The sequence below is a fragment of the Sarcophilus harrisii genome, chromosome 4 (genome assembly GCF_902635505.1).
Source record: "Sarcophilus harrisii chromosome 4, mSarHar1.11, whole genome shotgun sequence".
Classification (NCBI taxonomy): Eukaryota; Metazoa; Chordata; class Mammalia; order Dasyuromorphia; family Dasyuridae; genus Sarcophilus; species Sarcophilus harrisii.
In genome coordinates this window covers 459,440,566-459,457,429 of record NC_045429.1, presented here as the reverse complement: position 1 = coordinate 459,457,429, position 16,864 = coordinate 459,440,566, and the positions used below count along the sequence as shown (strand labels likewise).

The window sequence follows — 16,864 nt, the reverse complement described above, 5'->3', positions numbered from 1 at the left end:
AATAAATGAGCGTACTTCCTAGAACTTGGGAAAGAACATAAGAGAGCCAGGGAGGGAGGAAGTGGGAGGAAGAATCTTTCCTGCCTGGCTAGGACCTGGCTCTTTTTCCCTTTGTTCGTTAGCTTCCTCACCCCTACTGAAGTGGGGAGCCCTGGCCCTCATAGGAGGCCAGCAGAACCCTCTCGGGCCTCCACAAAACCCGACTCCCCAAACAAGAGAATCCCTGGAGAGCTGGAAGGGGGCTTGAGCTTAGTGGGATCCTCCAATCAGAAGGTTCTTATTAGTAGTGAAGGAGACCCTCTTGGGCATCCAACTTTCTGAACTGGACCCCCTCAAATCCTCGACGAAAAGCAGTTTGTTATCGATCGGCTGATGTGACGTTCGAGGCACCTTCTGTCAGTAATTCTTCTTTCCTTGGTCATGAGAATGAAGCTGGGGAGGAGGCTCTCAGAGGAGGAAGAGAAGCCCAGCCTTTGTTTTTCAACCAAATATAATTAATTTCCCTCTATGGGAAAATGCCTGGCTTTCAAATCAATGGGAAAGAGGGAGGGAAGGAAGCTGTCGTGGACTCTGCTCTGCCACCAAATCAAAGACCGAGCGTGGCCCTGGCCAGGGGAGGTCCAGCTCCAGCCTCAATTTCCTTAACTGTACAGTTTGAAGGCTGACGCGATGGCCTCCAAGGTTTTCTCTGCGTCTCCATGTGAAAGCCAAGGACGCTCTCCAGCTCCGAGTCTGGGATTGTGGCGGTCCCTGAGAGACGTGAGGGCAGCATGGACAGAAGCCCTGGAAGCCCGGGCTCAGCTGACCTGCAGTGAGGAAGAGCCCACGTCTGCCAGCAAAGGCTGCGGGCGGGATCGGGGATATGGGAGGGCCCGGGGGGCTTCTCGCTGAGGAAGGAAGCCCCTCTCCCCTCCCCGTGGCTCCTCCCGGAGTGGACACATGGCGGGGTGGTCTGCGTTCTTGTTGTGGCCATTCACCTTTGGGGAAACGGCTCCAGCGTTCGGGCAGCGGAATCCTCCGAGGGGAGTCTGGCCGTGGGCAGCAGAGCAGCCGGGAGAGAGCAGGACAGCGGCGAGGAGGCGGAGAACCCTCGTGAGTTTGGCTCGGAGCGCTTCCGCAGCGGCTCCTTGCTGGCCCAGCTCTTGTGGGCCCATGGCTCGCTGCTGAGCGCTGAGCAAAAGTGGCGGGTGTGAGTGTGTGAGAACTCGGGTGTGAGTGTCTGCGTGTGAGTGTGTGTGGGAGTTGTGTGAGTGTGTGTATGAGTGTGAGAGTGTGTATGTGTGTGAGAATGTGTGTGTGTGTAATTGTGTGTGTGAGTGAGCGTGTGTGTAATTGTGTGTGTATAATTGTGTGAGTTTGTGTGTGTAATTTGTGTGTAATTGTGTGTGTGAGCGTGTGTGTGTAATTGTGTGTGTGAGTGTAATTGTGTGTGTGAGTGTGAGCGTGTGTATGTGTAATTGTGTGTGTGAGTGTGTGTAATTGTGTGTGAGAGTGTGTGTATAATTGTGTGAGTGTGTGTGAGCGTGTGTGTGTAATTGTGTGTGTATAATTGAGTGTGTGTGTGAGTGTGTGTGTCTCTGTATGAGTATATGTGTATGTGTGTGATTGTGAGTGTGTGTGAGCGTGTGTGTGATTGTGTGTGTGTGAGAGTGTGTGTAATTGTGTATAATTGTGTATGAGTGTGTGTGTGACAGTGTGTGTGTGTGTCTCTGTATGAGTATATGTGTGTGAGTGTGTGTGATTCTCTCTGTGTGTCAGAGGGTGTGAGTGTGCATGTGGAGGCCCAGGAAGGCGGATTCATTCCCACCACTAGATGTCAGTGTCAGCCCAGTAACGGGACCGAGGCTCCGGAGCAGTCCTGGGGACACCAGCCTCTGAGGCCGCTCCTGGAGCCTCGTCCCTCTGCTCTCGTGTCTCCTGGCTCGGAACCCCCACAACTCTCCCGGGGTCACGAGGAGCCCCACGCGGGGCTCGGAGACTGGGCCGGGGCCCCCACAGCCTGGAGGGCGCCTGTGCATCGAGGCCCTACGTCATTGCGGCCTAACGCTGCGAGGACCCCGGGAGCCCGAGGCTGGGGCTCCCTCACCCCTCCTAGTCATTTCTCTCCCTTTCAGCAACTATGACTTTTCCAAGGCGGGAAGGAGCCGGGGAGGGGCCAGAACCCCAAATCGCGGGTGCTTGGGACCCCCCAGTGCCAGCACGTGGCCGGACCTCCAGCCCGGGCCCCAGGGAGCCCCCTCCCCCACCGGGCTTGCTGAGGAGCGAATCCCCCCAGTTTCTCCCCGGGCTGCCCTTTGGCCTCACAGCGGCCCCAGGTTTCTGTCCCGTCTGCCCGGGCCAGGGCCACGGGGCCCTCAGCCCTGAGGCCCTCAGCCCTGGACCAGCCACATGGCTATTTCTTGGGCTAACTGAGTAAATGAAGGAGTTAGGTTAAATCCACCTTGATTAGCTGATAGGAAGAAACAGCAGGAAGAAATCCTGGCCTCCATCTCCCTGAGAGAGCCCTTGTAGAGAAGGGGCTGCCCTGCCCTGGGGGAGGGATTTACTCCTCCTGGAGTTTGCTCATGAAACCCCTGGATCTGACTTAAGTTGATCCCATTTTTTAAAAATCCCTTTAATTGTTACGCCCAACTTAGCAGAGCCCAAAGTGGACAAGCCTTTGCTTAAAGGTCCTGGGGCGAGGGGCAGCCTGGGAAACGGCCCTTCTGTAAGCCCAGATCTCCCGGCTGTCCTGACGGAGGGGCCGCAGCAGCCCCAGGGAGGAGTCCCAGAGTCCTGCGCTCGGCCCGCCTCGGACGCTCGCTCCGTGACCCCCCGCGGGCTGCAGGCCCGAGCACTCCCAGGAGCATGGAGGTGGGCCTCTCATCCCCCCGCGAGAGTCACCGCCATTGCAGCTTGGGCACGCTCCCTGCCGGCTCCTCACGTGCTCTGACCGTGGTACTTCTGAGGCAGCCCCTCTCCGTGGGTGCCCACGTGGCCGCCACGTCCCAGGTGTGATCCCGGTCCTTCTCCACCTCGGGAGCGTGGGGCCAGCCGTTCGTCCTGGGGGCGCCGTCACCGCCAGGGGCTGCCCTGTCCTGCCACGTCCCTGGCTATGTGCCAGTGTCACCGGGGTCTCACCCAGAAGCCTTGGAATCGGAGGGAGGGGCCTCGGTCACCCGATGGTCACCCATGTTCCGTTACCCAGAATCCGCTCTCCCAAAGCCCACCCAAGGGGTCCCCTCCCTCCTGCTCAGATCAGACGAATGTTTATTAAGCTTAGGAAGGAGGCGGTAGCTCAGGAGAGAGGATTCATGCTCCAGAAGGGCCCCGACGCTTCCCGGCTGCCTGGCTCTGGCACCTCACGCCCCTCGCTACCTCAGTTACTCCTCTGTACAGTGGGGACAGTGGCAGCAGCTCCTTCCCGGATTATGAGAACAAATGGGATAAAACTCGTAGCATCTTGTGCCCCTGAAAGGGCTGTTTGCAGGGCAGCCATTCTTCTCATCGGGATTAGGCCCCATACGTGCACACGACACAACATGTGTGTAAGGTTATGGGACAGGGACTGGGCCCCTTGTACACGGCAGTGCTTGGGGTGAATCAGGAAGGATGGAGGGACCCTGGGGCCGCAGAGAAGAGGAGCCCGCACAGAGGGCAGCCTTTCTGGCGCTCAGATTCCCAGAGCTGCTTCCATTGTGCCAAGAAGTGGGACCGAGCCGGCTGCAGCGTGCGGCCTGGGGGGCCTGGTCGTCTTCCACGTTCCACCATGAGCCGCCTGAGCACCGGGGCTCACTCAGGGAGCCAGACAAAAAAACCTTGTGCTGGAGAGGGAGGTTGTGACACTTCGGAAATTGCCCCCAGCCCGAGAAACGGCCTCCTTCCTCCTGTGCTTGTTTGTGAGTAAAAGAAAGATGGAGGCCCCCAGGAGGCCCGGCTCCCACCATGGCACTGCCTTCGTAGCCTGAGTGACAAGAGAATAAGAACCTCCTCTTTCATGGCCTCCATTTGTATCCCTCTTCGGGCCCCAGCAACGTGATTTTTGTCGTCGTTGATTCCACTGGAGAATTTCTCGGGAAGCTCCAGCTCCTTGTGGAGGTGATTCATACAGACTGTCCGTCTCTTCTATACCCTTGGGGAGAAAAAAGAAAGAAAAAGTTAAAACCCAAAGTGGCAGGAGACTGGTCTCCTCCTCCAGACCCCCGTCTCCTCCTCCAGACCCCAGTATTTAGTGGAGGGCCATTCCTGCAGGCAGAGGCTGCCATGTAGCCTCCACTGTTTCTGCTTCTGGTCTGTCTCACAGGGACATGAGTATGGAAGTCTGTGGGTCATGTGTTACTTTCTTGGTTGAGACCGGTGAAAAGATCTCATTTTAGCAGCGAGGTCTCCTGCAGACCAAAGAGAAGCTCCCATTCTTCCAGGGGCCACTTGGGACCTCTTGTCTCTCTGAGAAGATAAACTGGAGAACGAGTCGTGCTGTGCTTGGGTGAGAGAATCGTCTGGTCTGGAGCCAACAGGGGATGGAATCCCAGGCTTGTCAGAGACCTGCAGCCAAGGGCCGTGTGCCCTTAGGCCATGTGTGGGGCAGCCCTGTCCGTGCCTTGATCCTCCCAGGATGTGATTCCTGTTATGGACCACGATTCCAAAATAGAGAATCAGCTGAGTTCTTCACATCTGAAAAGCCCATACATTAACGGTGTTACTGCCGTTTCCCTCATGGGGATGGGACAAAGTGGCAACAGACCCAACGCTGCTGAACACCAACGACTGTGTTCCGTCAACTTGTCCACCAAGGCTGGGAATAATCTCCAGGAAAATGGAGGGTGGCTATTTCCACAATGCCGGGAAAATGGTCCCTTAGCCTTAAAACCGAGCTGGAGAAATTGTCTCCTCTCTTCTTCAACTCTGTGTCACCAAGAAGGCACCGGGATGCGCCCACTTTGGGAATTCTTTGCCTACTGAGTGTTGGGATGCAAAGGGCTTTACCACGGCCCTCTACTAAGAGCCAGGGGGATGTGGGATAGGCGGAGAAAAGAGTGATTTAAGGCAGCATGGGAAAGGGCCAGGGATCCAAGGCAGACTGAGGAGGAAAGAACAGGTTGGTGGAGGGAGTCTTCAAGCTGGAAGTCCCCAAGCATCCTTTCCCTCGGTTTGTCCGTGACTCCGACTCTCAGTGTGTCTCTGTGCTCCCGGACACACACCCTGAGGAAATCGCCCATGGGTCAAAACCAGATCAAACGGCCTCTTTCCTCCGCTCTGCCTCGGGCAGCTGTTTTATTCTCCATTTAATGACCTCTGCCCCTTCCTAAGTGGCCCCGGGCACTGGCTGGTGGCCACCGGTCACTGGCCCCTCAGCCCGCCCTCCCCGCTCACCCAGCGTCTCCTGGCACTGCCGCCACCTCCCCTTCCCCCTGAACCCGGGCTCCCCGAGCTCCCGTGCCGTCGCGGCGGCGCCGGACACCACTCCTTTCTCCATTTCATATATCATCTAAGATTTGAAAAGCACATGAAAATGTTTCCCCATTTTCAATATTGCGTGAGTAATGTTCCCATTGAAAAGTAATGGAGTGAAGTTGTCACTTGTCAGGAAGGTTATTAAGGAGGACGAGTCCCAGATCTTTCTCTCATAATAAAATAAATCTGTCAGAAAATCATTTTGCTCACACGTTCTCGTGCCGTAAAAGACAGGGCCCGGGATGGGGGCACTCCTCGCGGTTTGCTTTAAGTAAACTCATTGTGTATTTCCTCGTTTCTGTAAAGGGAAAAAGCAGGGCCCCGGTCGTTTCAGTCGGCAAAACCGACGCGCCGAATGGCGGCGGCCCTCCCCCCGGCCTCCGAGCCCCCCCGAGCCTCGGCACGGAGCCCAAAGGATGCTTGGGAGTCGTATTTATTTAGCTCCAACAGAATCAGACAGCGACTTGACTTTGAGGTTGCTACTTTCTCACCTCCCCAAAGCGATAAAAAAATTAAATGAACTTGTGACTAATCAAGGGCGTGCCATTAAATTGCCCTGCCAAGCCGTTAATAGAATTTTAAAAGTCATTCCGGCATTAATTAAATATATAAATCGATACAGTAGGTTTTCCAAATCTGGAGTTCAACCCCCTCCCCCCTTTTTTCCTCCTTGTTACTATTAATGGAGGCTCGGAAAATGCCTTTTCCTGTTGGGCGTTACTTTCCTATATGGTCCATTGGTTTCCAGTAATTGAATTTTGAACTCTTAAAAAAAAAAAATTAAAAGATGATTTTGTGGTGAGGAGGTGGGAGAGCAAAATGGGAGTCGTTTCCAGGCCAAGTCCGGGGCTTTGGGACGTGCATTGTCACCAAAATGCGCGTTTTCCGAGCGTGTCCCCAAAGGGGCAGAGCCCCCGTGTAGCCCGAGGGCAGCGTCTCTCCTATCTCTAACTTTGCTTTTCTCTGCAGTCTCGAAAAGGGAGCGACCCAGACAAAGAGAAAAAAAGCCTGGAGAGCCGAGCGGACAGCATCGGAAGTGGCCGAGCAATTCCAATTAAGCAGGTACGCGCCCCCCCTCGCCTTCCTCCCCCCTTCCGCCGGAGCCACGCCTCGGCCCCGCGCTCGCTCGAGGATGCTGGGCCGGGAGCCGGCGTTTGATGTGTGCTGTTGATGAATGTGGAAGTCACTCACTTGACATCAATTAGGAGAGGTTCCTGTGTGTATTAAAATGGGATCATTAGAATAAGAAGAGGGAAAATGTGACAACAGGCCCTAATGAAGTGCAGTCTGCCCGCTCGCATATGGAGGGCTCGGGGAGGCTGAGCTGGCTTCAAAGGCTGCCTTTGTGGCCGGCCTTTGATTGGGCCGTGCGCTGTGCCTGGCGAGGCTGCCGGTCCGCGGGGGTAAATCAGAGCGTGGTACAAGGCCCCTTGTGATCCAGCTGGCCGCCTTGATGTGCTGTTGTCGAATGTAAGCACATTGACATCATGAGACAGTCCGTTCAGGAATGGTTTGATAGAGCGAGGCAATTAGTTGTGATAATCAGGCCCTAATGCAGCTGTGTGCCGCTCTTGTTGGAATTTGCTAATCGAAGGAATTGACTGTTTGATTAGCTTTTGGATTCATTTAGACCTTATTATATCGGCGCATTCTAGCGAGCTGCGTCCATGGGGGCCTAATTAAACTGTCAGCTCATTAGCACAACAGGATTTGGAGTGGAGGGTTTGTTTTGGCTGTGACAGCTTCAGCCTGGCTTGAGACTTTGCATTAGCTCAAACTGGAGGGCAAATGGCCGACGGAGGCGCTTGTTTGTAATTCTAAGAGAATCACCTTTTGCGGTCAGCCTGATTCTCGACGCCTCCGAAGTTACGCACAAGGCCTTCAGGGTCGGGGCCTTAATTAACGCCTCATAAGCAAAGATTGAGAGGGTTGTTTGCTTGGGGAGGAGCTGGGAGGATTCTTGCCCATCCAGCTCGGGAAAAGTGGCCTCGACGGAGCCCATAATTTGCAATCACCTGTTCCATTAGACTCAGCAAAAGAGCCGAAAGCGAGGATAGAAAAGGCCCAGGGTCAATAGAGGAGGAAAGGGGAAAGCAAAAAAGGCAGGGAGGAGGAGGGAGGGCCACAGCAGTGAAGAAGTGCATGGACAAAGTCGAACAAGGGACAGAAAAGGAGGGAAGGAAGGAAGAAAGAAGGAGGGAAGCAAAAAGGAAGGAGGAAGGAAGAAAAGAGAAGGGAGGGAGGGAAAGAGGCAGTGAAGGAAGGATGGAAAAGGAAAAGGGAAGAAAGGGAGGGAGAGAGGAAGGAGGAAGGAAGGAAAGAAGGAAGGAAGGAAGGAAGGAAGGAAGGAAGGAAGGAAGGAAGGAAGGAAGGAAGGAAGGAAGGAAGGAAGAAAGGAAGGAGGAAAGCAAAAAGGAAGGGAGGAAGGAGGAAGAAGGAAGGGAGGGAGGGAAAGAGGCAGTGAAGGAAGGATGGGAAAGGAAAAGGAAAGAAAGGGAGAGAGAGAGGAAGGAGGAAGGAAGGAAAGAAGGAAGGAAGGAAGGAAGGGAGAAAGGGAAGGAGGGAAAGCAAAAAAGGAAGGGAGGAAGGAAGGAAGAAGGAAGGGAGGGAGGGAAAGAGGCAGTGAAGGAAGGATGGGAAAGGAAAAGGAAAGAAAGGGAGAGAGAGAGGAAGGAGGAAGGAAGGAAAGAAGGAAGGAAGGAAGGAAGGAAGGGAGAAAGGGAAGGAGGGAAAGCAAAGAAGGAAGGGAAGAAGGAAGGAAGGAAGGAAGGGAGAAAGGGAAGGAGGGAAAGCAAAGAAGGAAGGGAAGAAGGAAGGAAGGAAAGAGGGAAAGCAGAGAAGGGAGGGAGGAAGGAAGGAAGAGAGAAAGGGAAGGAGGGAAAGCAAAGAGGGAAGGGGAGGGAGGAGAAGAAAGAAAGAGAAAAAGAGAGAGAAAGGAGAGAAGCAAGAAAGGAGAGAAAAGAAAGAAAGGAAAGAAAGTGGAAAGGATAGAAGGAAGGAAGCAAGATAATGAGAAAAAAGAATAAGGAAGAAAAGGGAGAATGAGAAAGAGAAAGGGAAAAAAGAGGAGAGAAAGAAGGGGGAAGATAATAAAGGGAAAGAATGAAAGGGAGGAAGGGAGAGAGAGAATGAAAATGAGTATTTGTCTTATGGTCATTTCCCCATCTCGGGCTTATTCTCCATCATTCCCAATTCCCCCATAACATACTGCTTTCTAGCCTGTTTTCCCTCGGTCTTTAGCAGAATTTTTTTTGGCCCCCTCTGCTAGAGCCCGGTAATTAATGCAGTTAGGGAGCGACTTTGGACCTCCACCTTCTCTCAGGACCACTGTGATGTCTGATGTCCACAACCCGGGGCACCAGAAGGAAAAGGGAGTGTCCAGTGCCTGTCCTGGGAGGCCTCCTGGCCGAGCACGGCCTGCAGGCTCGTACAAGCAGCCCCAGCAGCCCCTACCAAGGGCAGACCTTGAACTTGAGAGACTGTGAAAAGCTCCAGTCAAAGGCACACCACAGCCCTTCCTCCCGGGTTTCTCTGAGCCTTCTAACACCGGGTCCCAGGGGTCAGCAGAGAAAACTGGCTTTATCAGGAGCCATAGCGACTCTAACAAGCTTCTGAACTGGGGATTTTCCATCGCGAGGAAAAGCTCAGAGGCTGCCGTACAAAAGCGACCTCTGTTCTAAGGCAGCATGTCCCTGGAAAAGCGGTTTTTCCTCCACCCCCACCCCGCAGACGCAACTGATTGATTCTTTCCTTCTCACCGTCTTGGTGCATTTTATGGGAAAACTCCCCTTTTCTACAGACCTTTAAAATATGCATTTGTGAATATCTAGGAAGAGAGAGAAAGAGAGAGAGAGCAGAGACAGAAAAACACAGAAAAGAGCCAGAGAGAAGAGAGAGAGAGAGACAGAGAGGGAGAGAGCTAGAGAGAGAGAGAGGGAGAGAAAGAGAGACAAAGAGAGAAAAGAGATGAGAGAGAGAGACAGAGAAAGGGAAAGACACAGAGAAAGAGATACACAGAGAGACACAGAGAGATAGAGAACATGTGTTCACATAAATACATGTATCTGTCAAAGCACTTTATATTTGCGCAATTTTTAATGTATTTAACTCCTTTTCTTTCATTTTAGAAAATGATATTAAGAAATTTATTTTTTTATCTAGCAAAATGTAATACAATGCATTGCCTCAATTCTTGTATTTAACTTAGTGGAAACCCTTATTAATATTGGCAATGCTTTGCGATTTGAGCAGCATAAGACTGTGATTTAATTGAAACCGTAACACAATTTTGTACACAGTTAATTTGCAGAGGACACTTACTTTTCCCGGCTAGATTTCCAATATATGTGGGGATTGGAATAGACTGTCAGGCGTAAAATGAGTATTATGCAGTCCCTGGAAGCCTTTTAGTTGTCAATTTGCAGAATGATCACAGCCCAAGTCCAAGTAGCGACAGACCAAGAGGTCTCTCTTCCCAACGGCACGTGCAAAGGCAGCTGGTCTCAGAGGATGGAGCGGGGGCTCGTGCACAAGGCACACGGGGTCCGGTCTCTTCTCCGTCCCTCAGCAGATGCGTGGCCCTGGTCAAGTACCTGCCCCTCTCCAACCCCCTCCATTCCTTTTCTGTAAAATGAGAACGGTCGTGTCTATGGGCTATTGTGATAATCAGTGAAGTTGACATACAGGAAGAGCTTTGCAAACTTGAGGATGGCAGCCCAGCTGTGATCCTAGATTATTTTTTCCCCTTAAAAAAAAAAAAAAAAAAGATTTGTTTTTGTCTACTGTCTGTATTCCCCAATGGGTCCTTCCTCCTTCCTCCTTCCCATCTCTTATGAGGAAAATAAAATAGAGAGAAGGAACAATCCAGGAAAACTGACCAGTGCATTAGCAAATCTGATGTTGCCGGCAGCGGGGGTTCCATCCCAGAGGCCCCACCATGGAGTTTGCCAACCCGGAGAACTCTGCAGTGAGAGTCATGCGATCTCCTTGCTGAGCCTTGGCTAAACTGTCATTTGGATCAGGAACCTGTAGTGGATTGCTGAGATCTCTTCCAGATAAGATGTTCCAGGGTAGGGAGATCTCAGGCTTGTTTTCTACGTGTAGTTTTAAATTCACTTCTTTTGGCTTTTGATCTTGGAGACCGTCTTTTACAGGAACCAAAGTCTCTCTGACATTTGGTCGGAGCTGATTTGTTTATAGATGCGCCCATCGTGGGGTATTTGCTTTCAGAAGCCAGAAGGTGAAACCTCCATTTTTCTCCCTTGTTATGTGTGTGGTCCTGGGACCTCAGTTTCCCTCTGCTGCAGAAAGAGGGCTCTGGATTCCTTAGATCATCTCCAAGGCTCCTTCTGGACCCGTATCCATGACCGGGAAAGCCTCGGAATCTGCTTTTCTTTCCACGGCCTATGCTCTCAAGGAAGATTACTTAGGAGAAGTGCTTTGCACCCATGGGAGCTGTTACTGCATCCATCAGTCCAGAAGCATTTATTAAGCGCCTGTGAGGGACCAGGCCTGGGGATACAAAGGGATGAGACAGTCCCTGCTCCCATGGAGCTGGTGGGGGAGTCTATGAGGGCCGAGGAAAATGGAGAGCCCCAATGGAAAGCGAATAAGTGGGGATGTACACAGGGCAGCTCGGGAGGGAGGCGCTGGGAAGCCTCCATGACTCCTGCCCTCAAGGGAATGGAAGCAGGGAGGGGAGATGGCCCTCCCTGGAGCTGGTTTTTTTTTTTTTATTTTTTTCATGAGTTTCTATTTTTTGGAATTATTAAACCCCAGTTAGGAATTAAGGGCCTTCCCCTGCTGTGCCCATCCTCACCGCCTCCCACGGTACCTGTCGGCAGGGCAGAAAAGGGCCCTCCCAGGCCTCTAAGACAGCAGGTAACCGAGCCTCGGGGGCGGCGAGGGAGCTTCCCAAGCTCACCCAGCTGGCCAGCGGCCAGGCCAGAAGCACAAGTGGTTCCCGTCTCAGAGCCGGGGCTTCAGGTAACGGTAGATGAGCTTGAGGAGAATAAAGGCCGAGCCAGAACCTCCTTTCTGCTCCTGCCACACTCACTTGAGTCACCAAGTTCTAGTCTTCTAAGGGTTTTCTGTAAGTGCCTTAGATTCCAAGGTTCTTTTAAGGGGACTTTGAAGCAAACTTGGTTAGAGTCCCACCCGCCTGCTCCACGACCCTGTGTTTGAAGCTGGAGGAGAAGGGAGAGCCTTTGGGGAAAGCCTTTGGTCCCTCCCTCCCTGGGGACAAGCCAGGGGACATTTCTGGGGCAGCGTCCACCTCCCGATTCCCTGTTTCTTAGGCCCTGAAGGCCGTCTCTGGCCGGGGCAGCCCGTCATCCCGGGCCGTCCCCCAGGAAGCTTATCCAGGACCCCCAGAGCAGCCGGTGCCCCATGGGTCACGTCGGCAGCCCTGTCAGCACTGGGAGCCCGGGGACAAAATGGAGCCCCAAAAGATTTTCCAGGTTCTTCCCCCATCGGGTTTATCCCTTCCCGTTCTTCCTCGGTGCGAGGTGAGATTTCTGTACCACTGGGGGTTGTCCTAGGGTAACGTGGTGTAGAACCTGAGAATACTCCCCGTTCCCCATCCCCTGTCTGGACTCTCGGGCTAAAAAACATCCCGTTGTCACTGGGGGCAGGGGAATGATGGGGGCTCCTCTCACCAGCCACAGCCCCTCTGTTGTGAGGACCAAGGGCTGGGGCTCGTGCCCCATCAGTGAGTTCTTGTTCATGAAATAAAATCAGAATCAGGAAGAAGCTCAGATGCTGCTGGGGGGGGGGGGAAACAACTCCCCAATCATGCGGGAGTCGGCCGCCATGGGCTTAGAGCCGCATGGTCCGAACCCCCTGGCGTTGCAGACCAGGAAACTGAGGCCGGGAGACCAGGGGGCGGCCCGCGCCGACAAAGGAAGGCGCTGGACCCTGCTGCAGCGTCGTGGCCCCCGGGGGTGGGGACCTTCGGGCCGTGTCCCCCAGAATGGCCCTGCCAGTCTCTCCGGCTTATTGTGGAATTGTTTTGTGGGGAGCCACGTTGGTCTTGAACACGCACGTCCCTCTTTGTGGTGGGCGAGCCCCTCGCGGGGGGTTTCCATCTTCCCGAGAGCGGGGGAAGGGCCGGGGGGCAGCGGCCGCTCTCCCGCCTCGCAGGGCAGCTCCAAACAAAAATGCGGAAAAAAGGCCCAACAAGAAAAATAAAAGGCAGAGTTGGGCTCAGCGGTGAGTGGGCTTGTCATGTATTAATTTTTCATTGCTGTGGAGAATTGTACATACATAATCACTTGATTGCAGTGGGAGTTGGCGCGCTCCTATGGTGTCATTTGCATAAATCTTGTTAAGTCAATGGCAGTTAATGAAGTACAAATGAGCCTGGAGAAGGTGACATGCAAATTGTGGGTGGCAGATGGGAGGTCTGTTTGGGGGACGGCAGCTGGGGACTCGCGCGCTCTCTTTTTCGGGGTATTTGTGTGGGGGCCTTGGGGGGGAGTTGTGTGGGGGCACTGTGAGTGTGAGTGTGTGAGCACGCATGGAGCGTGCGTGTGTGTGCATGTGTGTGAGAGTACACATGTATGTGCATTGTGAGTGTGCACGTGTGTACGTGTGCTGTGATCTCGAGAGGGCGGTTGCTGCATTGCTTCTCGGCGCTCCGTCTGTCTGTCTGTCCATCTGCCCCCCCCACTCCCCTTTTGCTCCCCCCTCACCCGAAGCATTTGCCGCCCCGAGAGGCGCGTTCACTGGGGGAGGGGGCAGAGCGCTCTACAGATAGCACCTCCCTAGTCCCCCCAACCCCCCGGGCAGAGGATGGTCCTCTGGGTGTCCTCCCTGAGAAGTGAGGCGTCCTGCCTGGAATCACCCGTGATTGGGTGTCTGGGGCAGAATTTGAACTCGGGGCCCCTGTGTCCCTGAGCATCCCCAGCCCCTTTCTCCACCTTGATTTTCACCCCCCAGGACACCACAGGGACCACTTTAGGGGGTAAAGGCCGGGCCCTGCACCTTCCACTCTTGCTACAGTGTCTGGGTTGGGGATGTTTGAGAAGCAGCGCCCCATCCCGGGGTGGGGGGCAGTGGTCGGAGCGCCATGGACACCAGGAGCCCTCCCGGTCCTTGCCCCCCCATGGGGGCTCACACGGAGCCGTGGCGCCTTCTCACGGCCGATCCTGCCCCAGGCTTCTCACGGGTTGCATAGCGTCGGGGCCGACCCTCACATCTGCACCGGGGACCTTGGGACGAGCACCCTGAGTCCCCCTTCCCCTTGGAGCGCCTCCTTGGGGCCCCGAGCCCCCCTCCCTCTCAGAGTGTCTCCTTAGGGCCCCGAGCCCCCCTCCCTCTCAGAGTGCCTCCTTGGGGCCCCGAGCCCCCCTCCCTCTCAGAGTGTCTCCTTAGGGCCCCGAGCCCCTCTCCTTCTCGGAGGACCTCCTTGGGGCCCCGAGCCCTCACCTGCCAGCCCCGGGAGCAGAGAGCTCGGAGAAGCCTCGGCCATAGTCGGAAACGAGCGGGGGCTTCCTGCTGCTGTCTGAAGCCCCGAGCAAAAGGCTTCTCGAGCTGCCGGCGAGGAGCATGCACGAGCCAGCCCGGCACTCGCCTCGTCCTCAGCCACTGGGCCTGTGAACTGTTTTGAAGTGGTCCAGGGTTTTGATTCCCAGTTGAGTCAAAAGAGGCAATTGTCAATTAAGTGAAAGGAACCCACCGGAGTTAATCCCCTCCACCAGCCTGCTGTAGGCCGCTGACCTGTGCCGCCGGCACCTGGGATCAGCATTGGGGGGTGTATTGTACAGCACTGACTGAATAAAGATGGCCTAATAGAGCCGACTGCACAGGCTCCTGAAAGCTGGACGCTGCGCACAGTGCGTTGGGCCACTGATCATAGGCGCGCGCTGCTCGCGCCGAGGAAGCCAAGTTCAAGACCAAGGCCCGGCCTCGGTGGGGCTGGGGCCAGAGAGCAGAGGAGGAAGCCCTGCCCCACCTCCTCGGCCGTGAAGAGGGCTAATTGCCGGGGTCTTTGGGGCCCGCTCTCGCCGGTCCCCGTTTATCGGCCGGGGCTTAGGGGAAACACCTTCCCCAGGGGGCAAACCTGGGCAGGCCCCAAATGCAGAAGGCTCCCAGAGCCCCGCGGGCTCCCAAACTGCCCCAGAGGTTGGGGGCGGGCCCCAAATGCAGGCCCCGGGGCCCAGGATGTTGGGGGTGGGCCCCAGATGCAGGCCCCAGGGCCCAGGAGGTTGGGGGTGAGCCTCAGGCACAGGCCCCAGGGCCTGGGAGGTTGGGGGCGGGCCCCAGATGCAGGCCCCGGGGCCCAGGAGGTTGGGGGTGGGCCCCAGACGCAGGCCCCAGGGCCTGGGAGGTTGGGGGTGGGCCCCAGACGCAGGCCCCAGGGCCTGGGAGGTTGGGGGTGGGCTTCAGGCACAGGCCCCAGGGCCTGGGAGGTTGGGGGCGGGCCCCAGATGCAGGCCCCGGGGCCCAGGAGGTTGGGGGTGGGCCCCAGACGCAGGCCCCAGGGCCTGGGAGGTTGGGGGTGGGCCTCAGACGCAGGCCCCAGGGCTGGCGAGGTTGGGGGTGGGCCCCAAATGCAGACCCTGGTGTCCCAAGGTTGGAGGCAGGCCCCAGGTGCAGAAGGCTCCTAGAGCCCCACGGGCTTCCAGATGCAGGCCCCGGTGACCCGGAGGTTGGGGGCCAGCTTCCAGATGGGCCCGTTATCGTTCCTCATTCCGTGGCCCGAAGTCTGACCTGTGGAACTTGGTGGGCTTCTGTTAGGTAGTTCTTTCAGACCTGATCAGAGGGTCCCACACATGACCCCCACAAGGGGGCCCCGTCAGGGGACCTGGACACAGACCCCCAGAGAGTCAAGGCCCTCAGTGTAGCTCCCTAGCTGGGGATTTGAACCCAAGCCCCATGCCTTTAAGCGCAAGATCTCACCATCAGTTTTAGAGAGAAGATGGGACAAACCCCGTCTCTGGTTTAAAATCAGAATTGAGCCGAAAGGATGGGAAACTTTGAAGGCAGCTTTTAAATCTGAATCCCCAGAAGGGTGAGAGAAGCCCGTGGCCTCCGCGACATTGCGCGAAGGCGGCTCAGAAGCTGGTTTTGAAGCCATCTTCCCGCCCGCTCCCTTTCTCAGAAGCGAGTTTCAATCCAACGCCGGCTGCCGGAGGGGGACGGTTTCAGGGAAATCACAGACTCTCAGCAGTCCAAAGAGGGCATTCTTCCGACACCGAGAATCTGCTTCCAAAAAAGCCGGAACAAAAGGACACTTTGACTCCGGGCCTGTTCCAGACTTGAGCATTTCTGCTGTGACTGACGTAAAGCTCCCCCCACACGGGCGTCCTCCTTCGGAGCATCGGGTTCAGTTTCCTCTTGTTCTCGCCGGAGAGGAAACCTTTCTTCTCCATCCATGGCTTCGGAGGGGATTAACGAATCCGTACCCACTTGCTTCCTCGGGCCCCAGCCCGCCCGCCCGGGACTCCATGTGGCCCAGCCGGTACCGGGCCCGGATCCCTGGAGGGCACCGGCCAGGGTTAGGGTTCAGTTCAACCCAAGCCCGTTTATTGGAACGACTGTGGCACCTTTGTCCACATCTCTTTTCTCAGAATCGCCGGGAGAAATTCCCCCTTTTTTGCCAGTGTGCCCAGTGCCCGGCCCATGGTGAGCGACTGAGTGATGCTGATGGGCTGTGTCCGGCCGTGGGTGGCTCCTTCCACTGCCCTCCTGAGGGCTCACCCTGCACCTGGTTCCATCTAAGAAACAATTATTGGGACTTTGTTGTGTATGAAAGGTGGAATATTCCCTGTTCTGAGAAAGCCGATTCTCTACTTGTGCCTCAGTTTCCTCATCTGTAAAATGGAGTTGGACGGATGAGGTCTGAAGGTCCCTCTTTGATTCTTGGGTATTAAGCACCGGTTCTCTCCGACCTCGGTTTCCTCATCTGGACAGCGAGAGCTCCGAGTTCCTGTTAGCTCCGGGGCTGATTTCCCAGTCCTGGAACAGGTCACTGTTAGAGGCCTTAGAGAGGAAGCAGAAGCAGTGCGTGATTCAGGCTCACTTTTGCTCCTGGGGGACACCCCACTGAAGCTCCGGGTGACAGACACCCCCAGATCGTTGCAGACACAGGGGTCTCCACGGTAACTTTGGGCAACCCCGGGAGCCACAGTGGGAAGACGTCTGAAGGAGCCCCCGAGGACTCACCCGCCCCATCTGGGACTGGCCCAAATTTATCGTTCCCCTTCCACACTCTCTGCAGAAGCAGCGGTTGGGGACAATCCTTGCTGCATAATAGTTGGGCACCATTATGTGTCTTGGGCTAGTCACCTCCTCCAGAAAGCCTTCCCAGATTGCCCCTGACCCAGGGATCTGGCCCTTCTCCCTTTCCCACTGGCCTTTATCTTGTTCCTCCCCCCCCCCCTTGGTGTTTTCAAACCTTCTCATGAGTTAGAAATACACGGGAGAAACC

General features: G+C 55.4%; 1 protein-coding gene across 10 annotated transcripts in view; it reads left to right on the top strand.

Annotated features, from left to right (window-relative positions):
* AGAP1 (ArfGAP with GTPase domain, ankyrin repeat and PH domain 1) overlaps window positions 1-16,864 on the top strand; it is a 615,139-nt gene that overhangs the window by 336,547 nt on the left and 261,728 nt on the right. For all 10 annotated transcript variants that reach the window (XM_031968800.1, XM_031968799.1, XM_031968801.1 and 7 more), the window contains one exon: window positions 6,403-6,495. In XM_031968800.1, the coding sequence (XP_031824660.1) occupies window positions 6,403-6,495 (93 nt within the window). The remainder of the gene's footprint in view (window positions 1-6,402; window positions 6,496-16,864) is intronic.